Here is a 27,965-nt window from a genome sequence, read left to right on the forward strand (position 1 = left end):
AATAGTTTTTCTCCATAGTTATTGCAAACTTTATCTTGACTAATTCTTTTTCCAATTATTATTTCCTCAGCCTCTTTACAATAAACTGGTTTTAAGTCTGCAATCCTCACATTGAAGTCCCCCATTATTACAATACCTATGTCCTCATACATATTGTTTAATCTGTTTACTTCTAGTGCTAATTCTGTGAAGAATTCCGTGTTTGCCAATGTCGAGCCCTCGGGAGGATTGTATAAAAAACCGAAACATAGATTAATATCCCTTTTCTGTTTTACCCTTGTTTTCACCCAAAGTATTTCTTCAATATCTGTTTCTATTATTTCAATTTTCTCCTTTACTTCTTCCCCGATCAAGGTTAGTATACCACCGGGATATCTACCTTTACGTGCATTTCTGCCCCTTGCCTTGCTATACGTTTTAAAACCTTCAATATGTACCTCTTATCCTGGTGCTATCCAACTCTCAACAAGGGTAATGATATGCATTTCTGCCATTAACAATTTCACCTGTTCATTTCCTAACTTGTTCAAGAAACCTTCAATGTTGATCATACCAATATTCCATTCTAGCTATTTCTTACTTTTACCCTCAGACGAGTTGCTTGTCTTACTTCTAGTTATTCTCTTTTTCTCCAGTTCTAGAATACTACCCTCTGGTGAAGTAATTATTTCTTTGTCTAAATTGTCTTTCTGTCCTTTGCCCTTTTTTACCCAGAAGTCTATTACACTCAAGGATTTACCTTTCCCATCCAAAGTCCTGGTTCTGTCATCAGATGGGCCGCTGCTTCCTGGATTCGTGTCGACTCGACAGTCAGCTGGTTGTCCATCCTCTTCTACTATGTGCTCGTCACTCTGCAGTCTTCTGTTCTTCTGTAGAGTATGAAGGTCGCTGTTGTCATCAGATTGTATTTTATCAGCCATGGCACAGGCAGCTGACTGGCATATTCCTTCCTCTACAGACCGTTGCACTTCCTGGTGTGATGAACTCACCTGTCTATCCATTTCCCGCAGCTGTGCAATTGACCAGATACGCGACCAGTTACTGTCACCTACTATAAGACGTTTGCCTCTTATGTATGCTTTTAGTCCATAGTTCCTAGCTTTTACTAGGTGAAATCGCAAGACTCTCTGTTCCATGACTGTCTCTTTATCCATATCTCTTCTTACCCAAATTCTTTCTCCTTTTAAGTTCTTCCCATTGAGGATAATTTTGTTCGCCTTCAGAGCCGAAATCAACTTAACTTTAATAGGTCTTTTCCCTTTGACTCTCCCCAGCCTATAGATTTCATCAGTATCTTCTTTACAATTTATCTTTATGTGATTATTTATAATATCCAACACTTTACTCGTTAGATCATTGAAATCCTCCTTTTCGTTCTCCGGAATGCTGTATATGAAAATATTTTTCCTCTTTGCTTCCTGGATAGTCATTTTCTGCTGCCACTTTAATTTATTCATTTCTCCTTCAATCACCTTCACTTTTGACTTCAATAATTCTATTTCCCTAGAGTTTTCCACCACCTTTTCTGTCATAATTCTTATCTCTTCTTTTATACAGTCATTTCTGTCATATCATTTCTCATCTCGCGAATTAGCTCCCTCATTTGTTCAATCTGGCAAGCATCTCTGACTATTTTCCTAATCTTTTCTGTGTCCTCCCAGCTCAGTGATCCCGTTGGTCCAGGGTTCACTTCTACGCCTCCTATTATCAGAAGAATTGCCACCACTGTTGCCACCATCATAGTTCCCTCGAGCCCAGATTTTCGTAGATGCACCTTATCACTTGGCGTACACACACACTTCACTCGCCCGTGCCATCGACCTATGGCCACGCGATATTGCTCTATAGCAATATTCATACTTCTCACTCAGCACTCACTGAATAATACAACCTCTCGCTTCGCTAGCTCGATTACAACTGGAAACGTTATTAACATGACTGAAGATCATCAGCTCAATTTATTCAACAATTTTTGAGTAAGCATTACACTTTTCAGGCAAACAAATCTATTAAAAACACCCTAGAATTAATTAAATGATTGGACAACTTTAAATTACGACCATATTATACAATGCACTCATTCGACATTGTGTAACAAAAAAGATGTATCAAAATATGCACTATCTTAAATGTGAAATAATCGATAGCATCAATATTTGTATGAAGGTCCCTCTCTTACAAAGTACAGTATATAAGACAAGGAGGGGAAGGAAGGAGGGAGAAGTTATGGAATACAGGTGGGCTAATGTTTTAAGGAAAAGGAAACTGAGGTCTAAGGAAAATTGTCTGAAGGAGAGTTCAAGAGAGATATTGGTAAGGAATACGTATGAGTCATAGCTGGTAGAACAGCAGAGGAGAGACAGAGAGCAAGAAAGTGTTACAGGTATGAGGAAAGAGAAAGGAAATAGGATTTAGCAAAAACTTCTGTTAAGGATAACATAGCAGCAAGCATGATTAGCAGTCATATGAATTTTAGTAAAACGCCCGCCGGTGTGTACTTGCGGCGGTCATCTAACCGTGGTACACATCCTTATGGAGTGCGTGGACCTGGCCGATCTGCGCCGTAGTCTACAACTCCCGAATGCCATTTCCCTCATCCTACGAGATGACGAGCAGTCAGCAGACCTCGTCGTCTGTTTTATGAGGGATAGGGGCCTTTTTTATCGTGTGTAATAATGTATTTTGTATTATTGTATTTTTTTGTTAATTACTCTTTTATCTCATTGACTCTATTTTAGTTTGTGTTTGCATATTTTCATGTATTATTTTAACTTGTAATTCCAATGATCTATATCTCTGTACTTCAAGGCAGTGCCTTATTACAGTGCAATCTATGTTTTCTATAATTTTATTAGAAAATAAGGCATTGCAAATTAGACCCACTGATTATTTTAATCTCATAATCATTTTTCATCATCATTTATTTTAAATTTTAATCATTGGATATATTTTAAAATTTTAACTATCATATCGTTTTGTTACATTTCTTACAATTAAAGGCTGTTGAGTATGATACACGCGGATGCAGGGAGCGGGACACAGGAGCACTTTGCAATCCAGGCACATAAAGATGGTGTCTTGCCTGCCTGTTTTGGGAAGCACACACCACACACCTCTTGCTTTTTTTGCTTCATTTTCTCTGACTTAGAAGGGGGATTCATTTCAGGGAAATGTATATCCTTGAATCTTGCAGCCGGATCTGGGAGACGTACGCATATGATTCGCACAGGAAGTGCCTCCTGAGGAGTCGATCCTGTATAAGTGTCCAGAATATCTTCGATAAGGTGCATTCTGCAGGTAAATTCCCGTCACTCACGAATTCGCCTTGGGCAGAACTTACTTCACTAAGATCACTATCTTCCCCACTAAATTTGAACATTTTGTTTATCATGGACTGTAAATCGTCCTCCTTTAACTGTAGGAGCCAGTAATTCCTTTTAGACATTTTAGCGGAAAGAATCTAAGAAAAGGAATCAAATCGAACCCCGGTCCATGCTGGTTAGAAGGAAATCATGAATTCTAATGTGTCATCAGAAAGGTCTGTTTAGTATCGTATCTCCCGATATTCCTTTTACAGCAATATTATGTATTGCATCGAAGGGACAATAAGTTGAGGTAATGGTTCAGCGTGGGGCTGTTAGGCTTTAGGTAGTTCTTGCCTGGTGGATGACGCAATGGTATTGGAAGAACATAGTTGAAAAAAATCACATCAGAGGGCAGACTGATCCAGAACCTGCTACTGGAAAAGAAATAAACCTCTACAGACAGGCACTAAGAAAAAAATTATAATCGGTGGATATATTCGCATTTCCCACCGAGCAAGCGACTTGTAGCCGCGGATCTCACTGCATTGCCCATTGAACAGGTTAATCAGTTTTTGTCTTGATAGGCATAGAGCTGCAGGGAGAAGCAAACTTATTGCAACAGAGAGGTCCCGAATGATCTAAAACCCACACACCTTGCTGAGGAGAGCTGTAACATCATATGCTGGAGTAATACTGTATGTTTAACTGAAGAATTATGGCACTGAAGGTTTTATCTTGCCTATATTCTCAGCAGCTGTTAAAAATGTTCACCATTCTTATCAGATTATCTGCTTATTAATCATGCTGTTTATCCTAACTTTTTGGTTTTGTATTGGGACTACATGAACTGCATGCAGATTTTTCTTCTCAATACTGTGTATTCTGAGTAATGTATAGTATATATACACATAGTATATGTAACAAAATCAGAAGGGGTTAATTTATAAGCTGCTGTCACTTGAACAAAAAACTTGAATGTTTTAAGACCTCTCTCAGCAGAACATTGAGCAATGCCACATTGTTGCACAGGCCACAGAGTCTTGTTTTGGGGTGGGGGGTTTATGTCTAAGTCTGCTAGAGCTCAGTTTAGACACCAATTTTTAAAAATCAGAAATCGATCATGTTTCTCGTCTGTTCATAAACAACCGTGGTACTTTTCAGTAATCGAGCAGCATCCAGATAGTATCTGTGAAGATTTTGTAAGCATTTTTCATATGATTTTTTTCTTTAAAAATATGTCTTGATTAGAAACATTGTTGTCCTGTGTATTACTTTCTTTGCTGTAACATGCCTTGTGTGTCCTATACAAATTCTCAGCAGACAGCCTGTTGATAGTTTCTCTCTATATCTTTTGGGGAGACTCCTGTACCTGGCTGAAGATCCCTAACCTCTGGGGGTGATATAGGACCTCTTACTACCCATGAATTCCCTGCAGTGCATTTGGTTTGCCTCATCCTGTACTAAACCTGGTGCAAATCATTTCATCAGTACCTCATAGTTCACCAGTCCTGTGAAAATTGGATGCTTATCATATCATTGTCACTTCATGGTCTTCAAATGTTTACAGATAGTAGGTTCGAACCCCACTGTCGGCAGCCCTGAAAATGTTCCGTGGTTTCCCATTTTCACACCAGGCAAATGCTGGGGCTGTACCTTAATTAAGGCCATGGCCATTTCCTTCCCACTCCTAGCCCTTCCCTGTCCCATCGTCGCCATGAGACCTATCTGTGTCGGTGCGACGTAAAGCAACTAGCAAAAAAAAAATTGTTTACAGTTATGTATATTGACATTCCTTTTTCACTATGTGGCCACCTAGTTCACAGTTTTACTTTACCATGAGGTGAAACTACTACCGTCGACTTTTGACTTGCCAAGGCTGATCGATTCTTACTTTAAATAATTCTAGGCTATTAAATTCATATAATGGACTGACTCTCTATTTGATGGTGTAATGATGTGTAGTACCACGTCACAAATCTGCCCTTCCTACTGTTGATATTCCTTCAATCTAAATAGATTTTAAGGCATTTGATCCAATATATGAAAAAATACATTTTTAAACTCTGAAAGGAAGATATTCATACAAAAATACTTACTAAAAACTTATTTGGAAGCAAATTCTGAACATTAGGAAAGTAAGAGGTAAAAGGATAAAATCAGTAAAAATGTGTATATGGAGAAAAAGAAATCAGACAAGTTGTATAGAAATGTTAAACAGTAATGACCCAGCTGAAAACTGGAGCCTCACTAGTACAATTGAAAACAAAGATGGGGTTTGTTGGTTATTGACTTGTTTTATACTCTATATAAAAAAAACAATATCTGCTGTTTATATAAATAAAACAATATCTGCTGTTCTTTGATTTTTTTTGCAGCACATTCAGTTGGCTTTTTTTACACATTTCAGACTTCTTGATATTAAATGGCGAAAACATTGTTTTATGTCGTATGTATGTATGTATGTATGTATGTATGTATGTATGTATGTATGTATGTATGTATGTATGTATGTATGTATGCTCCAGTATCACGCAATAACTGTTAGCTGTTGACAATTGGCATTTAGTCCAAGGTGATGAAAGTTTACAGTGCCTTTTTGTTTGGAAATTCAAATAGGAACACTGCCTTGTAAGGAAGTGTGAAATAAAAACTTCAAAATATCTCCCATAATATTAGGTTTAGAAAGAAATGTTCAAGACGAAAAACACTTTAGAAATTAATTTTCAATAGGGTAACCTTTATCGTATAAAAAATGTTGATAGGATGAAATTTCTTGAAATACCCCTCTCCCTTCCCCACCCGTCTGTCCACTGGTGACCAGTGACCAGTGACGTGATCATTCCTTGCTGTAGTCTTTCGACTAAACACATTTAAGTTGGCTTATGAAGCTGCCACTGATTCTTTTAAATTAATTTACTCCTTCAAAACATAAATAATACGCAAGATATCAAACTTCTGTTCTCCATTCTGAAAGTAGCCAAAGATATGGGAGACTGTTGTGAAGATATCACGCTCAACAGATCCTGCCAGTCTATGCTGTCCTGCTGTGAGATCTGGTGTCACTTCTAGGTATTTAGGAAGAAAGTTGTTCACCATATCATTACAAAATATAATTTTTCTTGCCAGGTTTGTCAGATGAGAAAGCTTATATATGCAGAAATGAACATCATTGCCTGCTTGCATGTTTTAGTGTACTACAAGAAGGTATTCAGACTGATTCTAAAGAAAAGAACAACTTGTCACACTAATACTTTAACACACATACGGCATTTTCATGTGCCTTAAGGACATTGGTGGCCAAAACTGGAGATGGTAGCATAAAATAGATTATGCTTTATAATTTACCTAGGTTAACTGACCATAAAACTCCTCAAGTTGAACTGAAGATACTTGCTTACTTGGGTTTCTTTGGATTTTCCTGACTTCTGTATTGCAAGGATCTTTTGCAAATTGTGAAGAAGTGCCAGTATGTCCTTGAGTTTTTTCTAGACGTTGAGGCTGAAGTTATTGGTGGAGACAATTATGGGGCTTTTTGCTATAGTGAGTTGAAGGGCTTATTGGCAGTTATACCTTTTGTTGTTACCATGAGAATTTAAATATCTAAGAAATTGAAATAGCCTCTTATTTTTTACTAGCAAATGTACCCGTGCTTCGCTACAGTATTCTACATTGTACATGGATTCCTTTGTAAATTACCGTAAAGGCAGTGAGTAAGATTAAAAATTAAATTGCATGCCTCTTAGCGCTTTACTAGAAACAAAACAGGAAGGTCATAATACATTGTTTCTGATGTAAGGCAGGCATTGAGAAAGTTTTGAGGATAATGGAAGGCCACATTTCCTACTGCCAATCACAATCGAGTTCGAAAGGTTTGATTATAATCTAGAAATGAAGTGCCATCTAACATATCAATAATCGAGACAGGACAGTAAGTCATAAGACCAAAGTGGTTGATCTCTACAAATAGAACAGGGATTGTGCTATCTGTTTTGTAATAAGACTTACCGTCGAGCTACCAATTGTTCCGAAACGAAGGTCTGCATTGTCATTAAAATTGCATCCATATTTCCATATTTTCTGGCACTGAAAATGATATACATGGCTTGGAATGTTTCCTCAAAGAAGAGAGTTTCCAGGTTTCAGGATTTGCACTCGCATACATGCAGAGTAATTAAGGAAGAAAGTAATACAGTTAAGAAAGTTGAAATTAATAGAAAATAGGATTATATCTGAGGACAGCTGGATATGACAAATATGTAAATACCAAGTGGATGTATTGGAAAATCAAATGTCCCTCAATAAATTATGAAGGTATGAGTTACGGATATAAGAAAGCAGTAACAGAGGAGAAATTTAGGCGAAGGGATTCTTAGGTAAACAGATAAGAAGATGACTTATGGTGTTATTACTTAAGCTATTCGAGGACTGTTATAACCTCCAACAATATTCGGCTAATATCCCGCAGAATGGCTGATTGACGTCTCTCTTGCTTTTTATGTGAGGAACACCCACGAGTTTACAGGAATGATGACGTAAATGGCAATATGTTACTTCCCTGCTGACAAGCAGTCGGAGACGTTGCCATGGTAACCTGTAGGTTCGTTGTCGGTCTGTCGGTCACTCAATGCAGAGCATGATACCCGCAGAAAATAGTCACTTTCTCCGTCATTTGAAGAGTAAGCTAAATTATGAACATAACAAAAGTTGTTTATAATGAAGAGACACTTCACATGCAGTCCACGGATTTTACAGAAAAGCAACAGTATAGGAGAAAATGAAGGAAAACTGTTCTGGTTTTCCTATTCAAAGATTTTTAAATCGTATGCATATCAAAACCTTCCACAGGATGAGTATACTCTAAATGTGATGTTTGGTCAAGATCTATTCAGCCGTTTCGCCGTGATGGTGGAACAGGCAAACAGACACGAAAAATAAAAAGCACAGATTCGGTCTTGAGTTTACCTAAAATGGATAAATAACTGAAAAATTGGAAAAACAAACTAAATTACAGACAGCGGAACCCCTACAACTTTATTTATATAGATTAGTAGATTCACATACATAGTATTGGTTGTTATTTTGTCAGTGTTAATTATCAGGAAAGACTATGTACCACAATGTTGAATTAATCCCCTCACTACTTCTTCTTCTTGTTTTATGACTGCATAGGATCACTTTAATCAGTCCATCATTCAGGTTTCTTTGAAGGGATTGTTCGGGCTTTGCGGTCCTCCCAGTACTTCTTCAGACGCTTCGATCTTTGTGCCCTTTCCTCGGTTGAAAATGTGCACGTTGTGGGTTTGTTTTGCATAAAGGCAAAGTGGAGGTTTGTGTTCTTCAGTTTTGTATTTTGTATCTTATTTGTGGTGTCTTCTGTTGTAAGGCCTATTTCCTTCAGATCCTCTCTTACTTCTCTGATCCATATACATCCTGTTGTGGTATTTTTTGAGACGAGATTGTGTTGTACTAGTTGTTTCAGAAGTCTCGAATCCTGCATCCTCATGATATGTCCAAAGAATCCCAGTCTCCTCTTACACATAGTATCTGTAATGGGTTCTAGCTCTTTGTACATGACTTTGTTAGGTATTATCTGCCACTGTCCATCTTTCTGGTATTTTTTGTTGATGCAGGTTCTTCCAATCCTCCTCTCAGTTTCTGAAGTCTGTCAGTCTTTGATTGTTCACTCAGGTGAAAAAGTGTTTCTGCTGCATATGTAGCTTCTGGTTTTATAATTGTGTTGTAGTGTTTTATTTTTGCATTTATTGATAGACATTTCTTTTTGTTGATGTCCCATGTTAATTTTTGTGCTTTAGCTAATCTATTTGTTCTTGTTTGGATTGAGATTGTTTCATTTGGGTTATGTGCTATTACTTCTCCAAGATATTTAAATTGAGTTACTGTTTTGATTTTATTACCATATATGGTAAGTTCTTTTAGTTGTGTTGATTTTTGGGGCATAATTTCTGTTTTTTTCAGTTGATAATTTTGAGGCCAATTTTATTTGCAATATTTTGAAGTTATGATATCTGGACTTTTGCGTCTTTTATGTCAACTGCTAGTAATGCTAAATCGTCGGCAAAACCAAGGCAAGTTGTTTTGATTTTATGGCCAATCTTTATTTTTGGGGGACATTTCCCCTCACTATATTAATTATTTTTGTTATATGCTGGTGTCAGCCTTTCTACCACTTTCCTTCTGTGTGCATGTTTCTGAGTACAGAATTGTATTCTTATAGAATAATATGATTTTTACAGGAATATTACAACTTCTACAAACTCGAACGTCGCGGAGATTCTTACAATCTCGTCTCACACCTGACATGGAACGCAAACTTGTCTTTCTTACATCACAAGTTCGTTTTGGATACCATAAACGTTATCAGGAGTGGTTTCAGCGACAAGTAAGTTGGCATATTTTATTTCGAATTTCACCACCATCAAATTTAGTATTTGAACTAGATCTTTTATGCAGTGGAAAAGTTATGTCATGTAATTATAGTCAGTTGTGTTACTGGCTGTTTGATGCTCACTTCAGGAAGACGATTTGTTATTGTTCACAAAGAAACCCTGTTTCCAATTTTGTATTCACATTATTTGATACTCTAGAATGGTGAGAAGCATGTCATCTACTGTAATGCATTGTATGTTGTGTTAGTAAGCTTGCATTTGAGAGATGGTGGGTTTGAACCACCTTTGGCAGCTCAGAAGGTTGTTTTCTGTTGTTCCGCATTCTCTCGCCTGGAAATACCAGGGCTGTACCTTAAGGCCACGACTGCTTCCTCCCTGTCCTAGCCCATTCCTATTCTATTGTTGCTGTATCCGAGTTAGTGCAACATTAAACCCATAGCAAAAAAAATAAAACTTTATCTAGCATTACTAATATAGAAATTTAATTCTGATCATACTACATTTTCAAGGTATTTGATAAATGATAAATAATATTAATAATAATGTTGTTAAGTTCTAACTCGTTACCTGTATAAATGGATGCTGAGGTAGTGAAATTTTGTCATGTAAAAAGTCAACAGCTCAGAGTTGCTGCATTTAAACACCGTCAAATACCACTGACTTCAGCCAGTTTAGAACCCACTATCTTAGAAAAAGAATTTTATTTACTTTCATTTACCACTGATCTGCATTAAGGGCAAATTTTCTATCAGTTGTTCACTTAGACTTTTCTTAAATAATTTTTAAAAAGTTTGTAATTAATCAAACATCTCCCTTGGTGATTTTTAAAAACTTTGAAATTAATCAAACATCTCCCTAATTCCTCTTCATATAAACGAATATTTGCTCCAATTTGTCCTTTTTTTAAAAACATATTCAATAACTGCATGCTCCATTACAATTTAAGTAATACTACATGCATTAGTGTTCTTTTTGTAGTTGTGATTACATTTTTCTTTTCATTATGTTACCTATACCTACGTGTTTGATTTTTGTATGTCTAGCCTTGAATTTCATATTTATCTTCATTAGTTATTATGTTTCCTACTTCAAAAAAACTCCAAGATTATTCATCTGCTAATGTCGCTCCATGCCATCTTTTCACTAACAGCCTGTGGAACATAAACCATTTAGTTGAGCAGCACATCTCCTTAGGCCTACTCTGAAGTCTTCCCAGACTAAATATTGTAACAATTTTGTAACACTACTTGTTTGTCGGATATTACCTAGAACAAATCTCACTGCATTCTTTTGGATCTTTTCCAGTAGTTGATTCAAGGGTTCCTATACACAAGAACCATAAGGGTCTTACTGTTGACTTACACATCCTCTCTTTTACATCCTTACTACAAACCCCACATACCCCCATAACCATGTAATCCATGTAAACTACGTAATCCTTATTTTCAACCTCATTAATATGATTATCCCAGTAAAAGTCTTTCCATATGTTAACACCTAAGTCCTTGTGGGGTACATTCACTCCATTGTGCAGTAATTAAAACTGAGAGGACTTTTTCTCTTGGTGAAACTTACAGCGTGACTTTTCACCTTATTTATCATCATACCATTGTCTGTTGTCCATCTCAACATTGTCAAGGTTGGTTTTTTTTTTTTTCTCCCAATTTTTACTTTTTTTTATACTCTGTTCAGTATAGCATCATCCACAGAATGCATTATTTGTGACTCTGTTCCTTTACCCATATCATTTTATATATACTGTATAAAGACAATACAAAGGTAGAACGATACTGCCTTGTGGAACCCCGTCTTAATCATCAGAATCTCATAATGCTTCCGCTACGGCCATTCTCAAGTTCTTCAAGTTCTTTTTTCTTGATATATAGCTACCAGTTCACTCTTTTTTTCTTGTCCAATAGCCCTCATATTCATCATCGGTTTCCGATTATACCCTATCAAATGCCATGGATAGATCAATAGTAATACAGTCCACTGACCTCCTGAATCAAAAATATCTGTACTTGCAGCTTGAGCCTCACTGGTGTAACATTTTGTAAACCTGAACTGCCTTTTATCAAACCATTTAATAATTTCACAAATGTGTCTAATATAACCAGAAAGAATGCCATGCAGTACATGTCAAACTGACTAGACTGTAATTATCCTCTGTTTGAGTATATTTATCTCTTATTGTACACTGGGGTTACTATTGCAACTCTCCATTCATGCGATATAGCTCCTCCATGTTAACAGTAATCAAATAAGTACTTCAGATATGTTACCACTGCTTGTCCCAACCCCATTGTATTTAGTATATTCCCAGAAATGTTATCAATTCCAGTTGCTTTTTTAGCTTTGAATTTTGTATTTTATTGTAAATATCTTTATTATCATAGTTAAATTTCACCAGGCAAGTTTGCCGTGCGGTTTGGGGCGCGCAGCTGTGAGCTTGCATCCAAGAGATAGTGGGTTCGAACCCCACTATTGGCAGCCCTGAAGATGGTTTTCTGTGGTTTCCCATTTTCACACCAGGCAAATGCTGGGGCTGTACCTTAATGAAGGCCACGACCGCTTCCTTCCCACTCCTAGGCCTTTCCTATCCCATCGTTGCCATAAGACCTATCTGTGTCGGTGCAACGTAAGGCAAATAAAAATAAAAGGTTAAATTTTAGCACTTTGTAGTATCAATGCTTCCTCCTTTGTAAATAATTGCATACTACCTTTCAAGTGTGACTTGAATTCAGATTTTATCACATTAGTCACTTCTAAGTTTCTCAATATAATGTGACAGTGAAGGCTGAGAATGTGCGGGACTGGCAGATGACAACAATAATGATGGAGCAGCGACAATATGAATGGGCCAGCAGCAAGGAAAACAATAGTTCTAGTGTACTGTTAAGGTTTGCAATAAGGAAGCTCCAAGAAGAAGCGGGAAGCTGATCAACAATGAAGAATGCATCCAGAATGATCGGGAAGTGGAAACTATAAGAACCTTAAAGAACAAACGTATTCAGTTTTTGAATAAGAGAGAGAGAGAGAGAGGGAGAGAGAGATAGATTTTCAATCTCAAGCCAATGTGAGCAGTTACGAGACGTTCGTGATGAGTCCATTGATTGGGCGTAAGTCTGTCAGATGACTGGTGTTCATGTACGTTTTTTTATTGTGTGTTAAAACGTGTTATGATCACGAGTAAAAAAGGAAACGATGTCAAGTAGAAAACTTAAACATAATAATTTTGTGTGGCTATTTCTAGCCGGGTGCAGCCCTTGTAAGGCAGACCCTCCAACGAGGGTGGGCGGCATCTGCCATTTGTAGGTAACTGTGTGTTATTGTGGTGGAGGATAGTGTTATGTGTGGTGTGCGAGTTGCAGGGATGTTGAGGACAGCACATACACCCAGCCCCCGAGCCATTGGAATTAACCAATGAAGGTCAAAATCCCCGACCCGACCGGGAATCGAACCCGGGACCCTCTGAACCGAAGGCCAGTACGCTGACCATTCAGCTAACGAGTCGGACAACTTAAACATGAGTGGACTAGTATATGGCATTTTAACCAATTTGGTGGACAGAGAAACACACTGGGCCGATTACAGAAACAGTATTTATCGTTAAACAATGTCTAAGTATGGCTGCCACATTTCAAAGAAGTTATTTATCACTTAGACGCTGTCTAAAGCCAATGTTCAAGAGGCTATTTTTAAACACAGCCGAGGACACTGTTTAACCTGAGTGAATCACAATTAGAGGTTATGCACCATGGAACATACAGTTCATATTATCACGCTGAGATGGTTCCAGGAAGAAAGTTTAGTCCGATTTCCTTTATGGCCTCTACAACTCATTCGGTTACACAGTACTAAATTTATTCTTCCCTTCACCGATGCTATGTAGACTACACTCACCATCACAACACTATAATCAAAGCTACACTTCCTCATACGATGGCGTGTCACTTTATTCTCGATAATATTGAGATTTCGTATCTACCAAAAGAGTATTCTTATTTGGGATCAAGTCATGCTCATGTTTAGCCATATTTGTATGATGTACATGAAGATGACTGCTGATTAATGTTTAGCACGCACACCGACAAATTGAATTGGTTGTGACAAGCAAAGAGTTACATGGAAGATACTTCCTTTTCCAATTTCAAACCAATATTGAAGCTTAAACATCATCTGGCTAAACACTGGCTGAACATAGTGCATAACTTAGATGTTGTATAAGTAGACGTCGTCTAAGACTTCAAACTAGTCACAGTTTCCGCAATTGGCCCATTGCCTTTCTGATTAATGATTTTAGTTTTAAGGACCCTGATAATCTGCTGCAACTCGTGTCAGATCGAGCAAGTGGCTGCTCACTTTGGGTCGCATAGCTGTCAGCTTGTATTTGGGAGATAGAGAGTTCGAACCCCATTGTCGGCAGCCTGGAGATAGGCAACTGAAGGTGTACCGAAAATGAGGTCATGGCCGCTTCCTTCCCATTCTTAGCCCTTCCTATCCCATCATCGCCATAAACCTATCTGTGTCGGTACACCAAGGCACATTGTAAACAAATCAGAAGCGTGTTTCATTACTAGGGCACTTTAAAGTAATTGACCCCCTTGGAATTTTTCAAAATAAATCAAATCAGTCACCACTGATCTACATTTCAAGAGATTTGCTTTCAGTTGTTTACCTAACCTTTTCTTAAATTATTTCATGGAAGTTGGAAATCTGTTGAACATCTCTCATGGTAAGTCATTCCAATCTCTAATTCCTCTTCCTATTATAAATGAGTATTTGCTCCAAATTGTCCTTTTGAATTCCCATTTTATTTCATACTAGCTGATGTACCCGTGCTTCGCTACGGAATTCTACATTGTATACAGAATTCTAGATTAGGTAGTGTACACGTTGTGAGCAAGATTGTATTAAATTGCGTAGCTTTTAATGTTACCCTAAAAACGTGACGGGGAAGTCACCAAACGTCTTTTCTCATATGAAGACTGGGTTAGGGAATGTTCATTGTAATGGTAGGCCCGCTTGCCTACCATGAGTCACAATCAGGTTGGGGAGTTTTCATTATAATGGAAGACACTCGCTCTCCAACGGCCTTTTTACAACCTCAGAAAGACTGTTTTAGTCGTTTTCCCAACTGAACATAGCTCATTTCAATGACGTCAGTACGAATGGTGCCATTAAAAGCAATGCTTTCATACGAAATACTCGATCAAATGAAAAACCACACATTTCCTCACTTTTAACGAACAGTACTACGCTGCCGATCTAACAGTCCAAAGCTCCAGAGCTGGAATGACCAAGCCGCACACAGCCGTGATCCGTGAACACTCTTCGTCCTTTTTTGGCGGGCGGGGGTTCGAACAGTGGAGAGTCCAAGGGCAAAACCTGTGCCCTTTTACTAATCTGTTCCCTAGGAGTACGCGATGAGTCGGAAAATCTCAATTCATATGCTGGTGGCGGAAAAATCTATCTGACTTGGAGGCAAACTTTTACTCCAAGCCAGAGGAGAGACCCCTCTTCACTGCTAATTTGGAATAAAATGAATGTAGAATTTTTCAAAAGTGAAGAGGAAGAAGATTTTCTTAAGAAACGGCTCTTTTCAGGATTGGATTTTGAGTTATTTAGTGAATTGTGGTGCTATAATTTGGAATCGGCCTAAATTGTAATTCCTTTTTGCTAGTGTCTTTACGTCACACCGACACAGATAGTTCTTATGATGACGATGGGATAGGAAAGGTTTAGGAGTTGGAAGGAAGCTGCTGTGGCATTAATTAAGGTAGCCCCAGCATTTCGTGGTGTGAAAATGGGAAACCACAGAAAAACATCTTCAGGGCTGTCGACAATGTGTTTCGAACCCACTATCTCCCGGATGCAAGCTCACAGACGCGCGCCCCTGACCGCACGGCCAACTCACCCGGTAAATTGCAATTCTAGACCAGGGCATACTACTACTATTACTAAGTGAGTCTCTGCCATAAATGTACACACTGCTCATTCAAAACAGCGCGTCAGAGTAGGGATCGAATAGCTGAAATACTATGATAAACCAGTGTTTTACATACCAGCAGAATCAGGAAATGTATGAACCAGAGGAATGGCATTTTAAAAAAGAAAGTTTTCCAACTCCCCAGCTATTTCCTGTCAGTATTCAGTCAGGCTGTTATACTCGGTACGCAGCAGTAATCCCACTAATCGGAGTTGAGTGGCATCATGAGACAAAGAATATCAAACAATGGTCATTGTAACGTTATTGTTGATCAATGTTAAGCGCTTTCGATATTGTAGGCCTTCACATTTAGTTTTGTTCCGACTCTGAAATACCACTCATATCATAGTCGGTACAGTAAAACTGAATAAAACATAAATGATCGGAAATTGTATTATCTATAACTTTTGTTATGTAGTACTTTTCGATAGGACCAATAACATAGGTATTTAAAAATTTAATTTTAGGTGCCTTCCCCTAAACTACAATTTCATCCTGGGTGAATAAAACTGTTTATAGCTTAGACTGTAGTTTCTTATACCCCGACTCTATATACCGATTTTCAATAAATTCTGTTAACTCATTTTCTCGTGGCTCGGCATTGATATGGACTTAGCAACAAAAATACAAATTCATGAATATCTGTGTTGTCATAGCCGGTACGGTAAAAATGTATAAGACATAAATGATCGGAAATTTAATTCTATATAACTATAAATATGTAGTATTTATCGATAAGACCACTAATAATATAAATATTTGAAAATTAAATTTTAGGCCTTCCCCTAAACTACCATTTCACTTGGCGTGCATAAAATGATTTATAGCCTAGATTGTAGTGGCTCATCCCCCGACTTTACATACCTATTTTCATGAAATTCTCTTCAGCCGTTTTCTCGTGATGCGTGTACATACAGACAGACAGACAGACAGACAGAAATTACGGAAAAGCGAAAAGTGCATTTCCTTGTTACTGGGGACATGACCGATACAAAAATACCATTATTTTCAAATTCTGAACAATGTACAGGCAAAACTCTTATTTTATATATATAGATTATGATCCTTTGTACTTTTAAAAACTCCATTCAAGCTTATTTGTCTACTAATATCATTCCATACCACCTATCCACTGACCGCTCAAAACATATCACTTATTTGAGTAGCTTACCTCCTTACTCAAAGTCTTTCCTACCCAATGTTCGCAACATTTCTGTAACACTACTCTTTTGTCTGAAATCACCCAGAACAAATTGTGTTGCTTCCTTTGGATCTTTTCCAGATCTCAAATCAAGTAATCCTGGTCAATAAGTGTGTGACTGTTCAATACATTGAATTCATAAGGACTACAATTTAAAAACTCTGGATATATTCAGTTATCTGAGGTGTTAAAAAGAGGAAGTCTTTCAGGTTTTCTGCATAAGAATATATATAAAATATTCCTGAGTGATATGCTTGAAGAATCTGTCCTATCAGCCCACATTCATACTGTGGAGAAGAAATTTTCTTCCATTTGACAAGAGGTCCCAACATACGCCTTACAGTTTGCTTTTACGTTAGGCGAGTTGGCCGTGCGGTTAGGAGCGTGCAGCCGTGAGCTTGCATCTGGGAGATAGTAGGTTCGAACCCCACTGTCGGCAGCCCTGAAGATGGTTTTCCGTGGTTTCCCATTTTCACACCAGGCAAATGCTGGGGCTGTACCTTAATTAAGGCCACGGCCGCTTCCTTCCCATTCCTAGGCCTTTCCTATCCCATCGTCGCCATAAGACCTATCTGTGTCGGTGTGACGTAAAACAAATAGCAAAAAAAAATACCTTTTACGTTGCACCTATAGTACACAGATAGGTCTCATGGCAACAATGGGATAGGAAAGAGCTAGGAATAGGAAGGAAGCGCCTGTGGCCTTAATTGAAGTGTCCCCCGTGTTTCAAGACATGAGCTTGAAAAGACTGAAGAGCTCCAGTATGCCTTGCGGAGGGCATATGCGCACGTAGACCCTTATTCCGCACAGGTTAATTCTCTAACATAACTTGTGGAGTAATAATAATTTCATATGGCTATTTCTAGCCGAGTGCAGCCCGTGTAAGGCAGACCCTCCGATGGGGGTGGGCGGCATCTGCCATGTGTAGGTAACTGCGTGTTATTGTGGTGGAGGATAGTGTTATGTGTGGTGTGAGAGTTGCAGGGATGTTGGGGACAGCACAAACACCCAGCCCCCGGGCCATTCGACCCGGCCGGGAATCGAACCCGGGACCCTCTGAACTGAAGGCCAGTACGTTGACCATTCAGCCAATAGGTCGGACATAACTTGTGGAAATCATGTAGGAGAGTCCATAGACCTTTACTCCGCCAAATACTCAACATGGGTAAAAATGTAACATAGACCCTTATTTGGCCGCACGCTTCAATTAAGGTACAGTCCCAGCATTTGCCTGGTGTGAAATTGGGAAGCCACGGAAAGCCATCTTCAGGGCTGCCGAGAGTGGTCTTTGAAACCACTATCTCCTGGGTGCAAGCTCACAGCCGCACACCCCTAACTGCACGACCAACTCGTCCGGTACATACGCCTTAGTCTGCCTGCGGATAAATTTTGATCAGGCACCCCTAGACATATTAAATCCAGGAACACAGTCTGTGATGCAAAATAAATCACAAGGTTCCAAAGATGAGAATATTTGCAATTCCTTGGACCAATTTTCTTTTAGGTACAAAATTTTGGCAACGATGGGCAATGAGGTTTTCAGCCAGTTGAAGCCGAGGGTGCTTTGAACATAGCATGCCGACATGTATGTTATTGAAAGAAGTATCTGACATTATTCTCGAATAAGAGCACTGCATCTGCAAAGTTGTGATTGAAAACTGTGGCTTAGGGAAGGGAGCCACTGTACGGGGGAGGGGTGGGTTGCTGTTCATAGTTCCAGCTTCCAGTCTCATGGAATTATTCAACAGGATATCAGTCTCCTTCACATAAGGGCTGTTTAACCAAACAGGCCCACAGTACTCAGCTGCAGAATACATGAGTCCATGGGCCAAGCAGTGAAGCGTTGTAACCCTTGAAACCCACGTTGTTCCAGTCAGTTTCTGGAGGATATTGTTTCACTTCCTGAGCTTGGCAACAGTATTGTTAATATGCTATTTAAAAGGCAGTGTTCTGTTAAGTGTAACTCCCAGGAATTTGGTATACCTACTGTTTGCAAGACATATGTTATTGAGGTATATTTCGAGGTCTCTGTTCACTGTTCTGTTACTAGTAATGGTGTCATACTCTGGAACCATACTCTAATTGGGGTCTTACCGGAGTCTTCTACACCTTCTCCTTTACATCCTTACTACAACCCCTAAATACACTCTCATAACCATATGAAGTGACCTGTAACCTTTATTTACAACCTCATTAATGTGATTACCCCAATTAAGACCTTTCTGTATGTTAACAGTGAGTACTTACAGTGATTTCCATGATGTACTTTATTCCAGTATTATCTATATTGTACCAGGAACTGTTTTAGCCAGGTACATTATTTTGTTGTTGCCGGAATATTTGGAAAAGAACGGCAGTAATATGTGTTCATGTACCCGACATCTTATGTGAGCTTGACACGAAGTTCCTCGTGGCAAGCAGGACATGTCATGAGCGATGAACCTGCGGGTGACATCAGTGCCACATGTTGTATGCCTTTCTCTCGAATGTACTAGAATAAAAATTTACTAACATTTTAACCGATGAAGATACAGAAATGAGACACCTCTTCGTGTAGCTAGTGTTCTGCAGGCAAACATATGTCAATCTCAACAAATTCCATCAAGGCATTCAAGAGCTCTCAAGCGAGAAAGAAACCACATCTTTCCTCGTGATGTGGCGAGTAACCATGGCCTTACGGAATATAGCCACGGTCCGGGCTGAAGCAAACCAGTCCAAATTCTTCGCTCACAGCTGGCTTGTCAGTCATGCTATTTGCGACCTGTGAAGTCGAACTCAGTGTTCATTCTACGGGAACGTCGTGATACTTGTATAATTTTCGACAGCAAGTTGACACTTCGTTTATGTGAACACAGTAACCAGTAGATTTTCTTGAGAAATTGTTGGACTTACAATTCGTCAGGGACATTTGAACTTCGGAAATTAACGTGTTTATAACATCGAAGTTATAAGACTTGTAATATTTCCCCAATATTGGAACTTATAAAATCAACCAATTAAAGAACTAAATAATTACAAGGCATGCGGTATAGACCAGAAATCTGGTGTAAAACTCTGGAAAACCTGCGATCATAAGTCACCATCGGCATCTAGTAAAAGTTCCGAAAAATTCCAGAGCACTGAACAACATGAATAATCCATCCATTATTTACAAAAGTAATAAGTCAGCAGGAATAGATGAAATTAGACCTGAAATGGTGAAATATTATGGAAAAGGCAGGATGAAATGGCTTCATAGAGTAATAAGATTAGCATGGAATGTTAGTAGAGTACCTTCTGATGAATGGAAGCAGAGGGGCTGTCAGGATCAGATTCTCAGTATGCGCCAAGTAAGTGTGAAATAATATGACAGGAATAGACAGTTATATTTATATTTCATAGATCTAGAGAAGGCATGTGACAGTACCGAGGGAATAAATGGTAGCCGTACTAGGGAGCTATGGAATTGAGGGTAGATTATTAAAAGCAATCAAAGGCATTCATGTTGGCATTTGGGCTGCAGTAAGTTTTGATGGTTCACATCACTATCAGCTTGTATTCGGTAGCCCTTTCTTATCCCATCGTCACCATAAGACCTATATAATTATGTTGGTGCGACATAAAGCACATTACATAAAATCAGCTTCATGGTCCGTATCGCACTTCAATAGATTCACAATTAAGTATTTATTTATTTTCCACCTAGTCGATACAATGATTGCTTAAGGCAATTTTTAATGGTCAAAAGTGGTACATGTTTCGTATATTATCAACATCTTCAGCCACATAACACTGTTTAGATGAAAAATATATAAAATTGACAAAGTAATGCTTTAGAGGAAGTGTCCTTAAAATTAACATAAATTAACATAAGATTAATTTTAAGGACACTTCCTCTAAAGCATTACTTTGTCAATTTTATATATTTTTCATCTAAACAGTGTTATGTGGCTGAAGATGTTGATAATATACGAAACATGTACCACTTTTGACCATTAAAAATTGCCTTAAGCAATCATTGTATCGACTAGGTGGAAAATAAATAAATACTTAATTGTGAATAAAGCACATTGTTAAAAAACAAAATTTACAAAAATGGTAGAATGTGTTCTTCATCCAAGGTCTTAGAGTTGTTAGACAAGGCTGTAGTCTTTCACCTTTGTTGTTCATAGTTTACATGGATCATCTACTGAAAGGTATAAAGTGGCAGAGAGGAATTCAGTCAGGTGGAAATGTGTTAAGCATTTTGGGCTATGCCGACAACTCAGCCTTAATGGCAGATAGTGCTGAAAGCCTGCAGTCTAATATCTTGAATAGGTGCAATGAGTATGATATAAAAATTTGCCTTTTCAAAACTAAAGTGATGCCAGTAGGTAAGAAACCTAACAGAATTGAATGTCAGGTTTGGAATACAAAGCTAGAACAGGTAGATAATTTCAAGTACAGTATTTAGGATGTTTATTCTTATAGGCAAGTTCCAGATGCTGTACCACAATTGTGCAGCTGTGTGCATGTTGGCGATGGTCATTCAGAATGGTTTTATACCATACAGGGTGTCCAACAAAGGAGCGCATTCTCACCATTGCTATTCATTGCTGTCACGGGCAGTCTTCTTAAAAACCTGAAAAGAGAAAGAGATGGAGAACTACAAACATTGATGTTTGCTGACGATGTAGCCATATGGGGAGAGACAGAAGTAGAGTTTTGACTGGGCTGGTTGAATGAGTAGCCAAGTTCAAACAGTATCAGATGAGAGGACAACAAAAACTGTTGCTCTGAAAATGAGTAGGAAAGATACTGGCTGTAACATAAAGCTTGAAGGTGACAACATTCAATGTATAGAGGTATTCAAATACCTAGGCAGCTTGATTTCCAGCAAGGGTACTGCAAAAAGAAATTATAAAGAGAGTGGCTAACAGTTCCAACGTCTGCAACCTCTTAAGACATCTACTTTGGGATAACATGATACCCATGAGAACTGAAATGACTCTATATAAGTCATACTTTGTGCCCATTCTCTCATATAGTATAGAAACATGAACACTGAAAGAGAGAAGTTAGTAAACTGTAGGCATGTGAAATGAAGTCTCTATGAACTATCTTCTCTATGAACTATTTTCCGGAAAAACACACAAGGACCATGTAAGAAACGATGACATCAGAATGGAACTGGAAGTCGACTCTATGGAAGAGAAACTAAAGTCTTTGAGACAAACATGGTATATGTTTGGTATTCAGCCCAAAGGCTAGTTTGATCCTCTACAGCTCTGCCGAAAGCTGTCATAGATAGCCTAGGCGTCACTGAAGAGGCATAGTAGGGAAATGAGGAGTGAGGAAGTTTCCCCATTGCTTTCCTCACTGAGCCAGAATTTGCTATTACATATCAGTCTGCCAAGCCCACTGAAATGCATACACCAACCGACCCTATGAACAACATTTTCACACCATTCATAGCAGGAACTGGCTTCATAAGGAATGGCATTACTAGCATCGCTCATACCTCAGTCACTTTCATGTTGTCAAAGCCAAGGATGAGACTGAGATAGGTCAGTGAAAGTTACAAATATATTCTAGCCCATACCAGAAGACATAGTACACTGTAAACACTACATCTCGCCAGCAAAGGCATACTAACATGGTATGGATATTTAAAGCAAATGCCTGGCACAAGAACTCCATGTGCATGCCTAGAAAGAAGGACTGAAAGAAGGAGGCCAGTGGGAAGACATAGGAAGAGATGGCTGCACTGGTTGAGAGAGGATGTAGAAAGAAGAGGAGGGAATTGGGAGTCAGTGGTGACAGAGGAGGCATTTCTGGACAGACAACGATGGCGAAGACTCGTTCAACACCACCCTACATAGCATGCTGGAGGGATTCTATGATGATGATGATGATGATGATGATGATGATGATGATGATGATGATTATATTATTATTATTATTATTATTATTATTATTATTATTATTATTATTATTATTATTATTATTATTATCCTCGGGTGGTAATATAGTAGAATGAGGAGATAAAGGCTAACAAGGAGATACTATGCAAATGTCGTCTGGGCTTCGGTTAATTTTTTGTGGGGTTACAGAGCATGGTCAGAAGGGTTATAGGTCAAAATATTAAGATGCCACTCCCCCTCCCATTTTAGAGAAATATCAATTAAAAATTTTGCTTTGATTTAAATAGACTAAAAGTTACATGTATGCGTTAGAGTATGCTTAGTGCTTGTGGGAGCGCGTCAGTCTCCCATCCGGGCGACCTGGGTTCAAATCCTACTATCAGCAATGTTTTTCTTCTTTTTAATTTGTTTTTTAAAGATTTGGATATTTGGACATTTATTGTTTTTTGCATGAGTACAATGTTATAAATAAACTCAGTTATATTCATATGAAATTCATCACATTCGAATGTTTGTTGACGTGGAAATTGAAAATAGCCTGCTGGTACATAATTGATTACAGCTGCTGATGTGAACCCGAGAGGAAATTATCATAAAAACAGGCAAAACAAAAATTTACTCGACATAATGAAATTTGATGAAGGCCGAAGCCTGACAACTATATGATAGTTTCAAATCGTTTTGATCAAATTACACTTGATTCACATTCAGAAATGGCTCCTTGTCATCACAGAGCCTGCCCACAAACCAAGCATATCGGAGTAGACAACTGATAATGAATTATCAAGTGAATTTGTAAACAGTCTTCCTTTGAATGTATTTCCCGTCCGCTTTGCACCAAGATTGCACAGTTCTGGAGTTTCTTGATAAAAATCTTGACTTGACATTAGAATTAAATGTTACACGCCTGCACCAATGGGGACCATTTAGGTGGAATTATTTTAAAAGTGGACATTGGCAAGACTTCGATATGTTGGAATATTTCGTCATATAAAACTGGATTTGTTCGACCATCCCAGGAATCAATGAGCAATGGAAAATACTTTTCTTCAAAAAAAAAAAAAAATTACTATGTATAAAGCAATGTTGAGAGCTTACTGGACTTCAAAGAAGTTACCACTACTTCATGATACCTCTCCAAGTACTCATTAACAGATTTTTTAACTCGTGGTCCAAACGATCCACTGGTTTCGTGCAAACACACAAACGCTTCTGGCAGGAGCTTCCCAAACAAGGTGACAGAATATTGGGCCATGTAGGAAGAGTCACTTTATTTATGTTCTTGTGATTGACAAGCATGTCCTTTGATCCCCTTTTTACAGGGCTCTGGTTCAGCATTGGCTGGTACTGGCATCCTGCAAATTAAAATGTAAGGTAAATGTAAACCATACCTACTTAGTGTTTTTTATTTCATTATATATATATATATAATATTTTTATCAAGAAACTCCAGAACTGTGCAATCTTGGTGCAAAGCGGATGGGAAATACATTCAAAGGAAGACTGTTTACTGTTTATATATATAGATAGGTAACAATTACATGTTTCTGGAAGCCTTCCTCACAGCCCAGAACTTTAGCATCCTTTCTCTGGCAGCCTGTCTTCTTTCTTCCGTCCACCCATGGTTAAATTTTGGTTAGTCATGGAATCCCTGAAATCTGTCGATCACTGACCTTAACTTTGTTCGGTTTGAGATGTCTTCTGAATTTAGTTCCACCTGTTTGAGATCCTTTCTCACCTCCCTGAACCATTTGTCCGACACTTTAGGTCTGCTGTCTAGTATTGTGAAAATCCTTTTCGTTAGTCTCTTCTCATCCATTCTAAATAAATGCCCATAGAATTTAAGTCTCCGTTTTCTCATGGACTCAGTTAGCCTTTCATTGTCTCGGTAAAGTTCTTCCCTTCCTCGCAGCCTATACTGTCCATCCACAATCTTTGGACCCATTATTTTTTATTTCATTATTTTAATTTTTTAAAATAATAATCGTACATGTTTGGTCAGTCAGTATAAAGGATAACATCTTCATGAAACCTTGGTGTAAGAGCCTGCTCTTGCAATCAAAAGTTGTTTTTTCTTGCTTTACGTCGCACCGACACAGATAGGTCTTGTGGCGACAATGGGGCAGGAAAGTGCTAGGAGTGGGAAGGAAGCAGCCGTGGCCTTAATTAAGGTATAGCCCCAGCATTTGCCTGGTGTGAAAATAGGAAACCACGGAAAACCATTTTCAGGGCTGCCGACAGTGGGGTTCGAACCTACTATCTCCCGGATACTGGATACTGGCCGCACGTAAGCGACTGCAGCTATCGAGCTCGGTTCCCGATGCCAACCCTCCTTTAACAGAAGAGAGCACATAATACAAGGTACATATAAAACAAGTAATGATTTAATAATTCAAAATAACAAACCTGTAAGAATAAAGTCAGCCGATGATACACTAAAAAAAAATAATTTAAATTTCAACAACACATGGCGACGCAGGATAACCAACATTACAACTAGAGTAAGGAAGTATGGGAAGCAGGCCAGGAAACCCTACAGAGGACGAGATCTTACGTGACATTGTAGGGAAAGAAACGTGAGAACATTAACCCTTTGGTCTGACTTTACTCAACATATGGAATTTAAATTAGGTATAAAGAACACAAAGTGAAAGGATAACATCATCAATAAAAAATTTAAATCAAACCACGAGGTTTCTATCAGTGTTTCTTCAGAAAAGTGAATATTTACACAAAATTACAATCACATTTAAATAAGCGAGCATAATTTAGACATTGAAATTTACAATGAAAATTTAAAGGGGAATATGACATAATTACAAACATCATACAAGGCATGTTGAAAAATGTTACAAGGAAAGGAAACAACGGAAATTAAATTTAGCGCAGAGGCCTATAGAGGGGCAGTCCTCTCCTAATACACATCAGTGAGGGACGCGTAGCTCAACAGGTGTGCACTAAATTGACGCAGAATTACTGGAGGCAACTCAGAAGAGAAATTTACATTTACACAAAAGGTTAATAAAAGGAATTGCCTCCAAAACAAAGGATATGCCTAGCTGACAAACTAAGGCATTACAAAATCAAAAGGTGAAAACCAGGGTCTAAGGTAAACTCCGAACGAAAGAATTTACACTTTAATTTAACACTTGAGAAAAGAAAACATGCTTACCCCGAGATGGCTGGAGCCGCTGAGCGGACCACCTTACAAGGTGCGTCCGATCGTTAAGACGAATGAAAACCAAAGACGCTGAACAGAGCCTTGCTCCTGCTGATGAGCCAAAAGGCCGGAAATTGGGAAATACTCAAACAGCTGATCAGGGAAGCTACCTATGATTCGACCCAAAGTTTCACCAATACAAATTAGCGTTATTTTCACCAATAGAATTACAGCACCATATGTGGTAATGTGGGAAATATATTCTAGAGGTTTTGATTGCAAAACTCGGCGATTTCGTGATCGAAGGCCCCACGTGGCAACTACAGGGTGATACAAAAAATGTGTTACAACAAACATATTATTGGAGATCTCCAATATCAATGTCTTCCAATATTCATAATGATTATTAAATATCAACAGTTCACAGTCTTTCCTGTAAGCCCTGAAAATTCTTTAAGTCACAAAATTTCACTAGAAATAAAAAACACAAAAATTGACATAAATTTTCAGCAACAACAAAAAACAACTCTTCAATTGAATTCTTCAAAAATGTCTTTCAGTGACGGTTTCATGACAAATTTTCAGTATTTTCAGTATTAACTGATTCCACCGATTCTATCAACTCACCACCGGCGACACTAACTTCGACAAGACAAGTAAGTTCATGTGAAACACTCACTCTGCAATTATCATATTGGGTTCCACATTCATCATTCTAATTCCTTGTTTTTTCTTTTATCCAGTTACAGACAACTCATATTCCTCCCAAAGTTGAACAATGCACCAATGGAAGTTAATCAACAAGAGTGACGTAATATTCCAAATTTTTTTCCGATAAGCACTAATGAATGATATCAACAATATGTTTCCAACATACATGCTTCAACCTTAAAACATAACCATGCTTCTTTCTAAAGGAATATTCAAACTGATTCAAACCCTAACGTGAACGACTTTAACCAAGAGTCCGGTTTGGAACAATTCTTATGACTCAGGCGACCATAACAGTTGAAGAAACCCCAACTCACGCTGTGATAAATCTCTAGTCAATACAATTTGAGAAACCCCAATTCACGCTGTGATCAATCCAATCTACAATTTGGGTGTCTAGTCATTATAAAATAAATTAATTCATTGTTCATAAATTCTGGCAAAGTTAATGTATATATTGTACATACTGTACATATTGTTAACTATGTAAAAAGCATAAGACCATTGTAATTAGTATTAAGTTAGTTTACTATTAAGTTCCGATGTTTATAGTGTTAATTCTTGACCCTAAGATTAGTATTAGGCTGAAGATGTCCATAACTAGGGTGAAACATGTCCCTAACTGGTGTTTTTAATTAATGTAGAATTTAATCACTAAAAAATATATTTGTATTGAAAAGGTGAACACAATAATTTTAATCTTGAAAGAGTTTTCTAAAGGACATACTGTCTATTGTAAGCCTACCCACACAAATCACTATCTTCATGCAGATTCTCGCCACCATCCAGCACAAAAACAAGGCATTCTCACGACACCCATCAAGAAGGGGAGACGTATTTGTGAGCCATCAAATATCCTGGTGGAGATGGACACACTCAATGTCACGTTCGAGGATAATGGTTACAGCGACTTGCAGATTCATAGAGCCCTGCATTTCAGAGAAACGACCAAGCAAAGCTCACAGAAGGAAGAAGTGAAGGGAACAGCCTACCTGCCTTACATTCACAACACCACAGATCTAATTGCCAAGGTCCTCTGCAAACACAATATAAAAGCTGTGTTTACCACCATCACTAAAATTGCTCACAGTCTGGGTAAAACCAAGGACAAATTGTTCCCACTTTTACATCCTGGGGTATACGAAATTACCTGTACTTGCAGTAAGGTGCTCATTGGCCAAACATGCCGGTCCATTGGTACTCGTATCAACGAACATAGAAATATTCGTCTCAACCAGCCAGACAAATTAGCAGTAGCTGAACACGCTCTGTCGTCGGTTCATGATGTTGTTTTCTAATATGCTCGAGCT

The 27,965-nt window shown here is 38.3% G+C and overlaps 1 protein-coding gene across 3 annotated transcripts in view; it reads left to right on the forward strand.

Moving 5' to 3' along the window:
- Positions 1-27,965, forward strand: part of IntS3 (integrator complex subunit 3) — a 330,648-nt gene that overhangs the window by 137,137 nt on the left and 165,546 nt on the right. For all 3 annotated transcript variants that reach the window (XM_067136962.2, XM_067136964.2, XM_067136963.2), the window contains one exon: positions 9,560-9,705. In XM_067136962.2, the coding sequence (XP_066993063.2) occupies positions 9,560-9,705 (146 nt within the window). The remainder of the gene's footprint in view (positions 1-9,559; positions 9,706-27,965) is intronic.

This window comes from Anabrus simplex, chromosome 1 (assembly GCF_040414725.1).
Source record: "Anabrus simplex isolate iqAnaSimp1 chromosome 1, ASM4041472v1, whole genome shotgun sequence".
Classification (NCBI taxonomy): domain Eukaryota; kingdom Metazoa; phylum Arthropoda; class Insecta; order Orthoptera; family Tettigoniidae; genus Anabrus; species Anabrus simplex.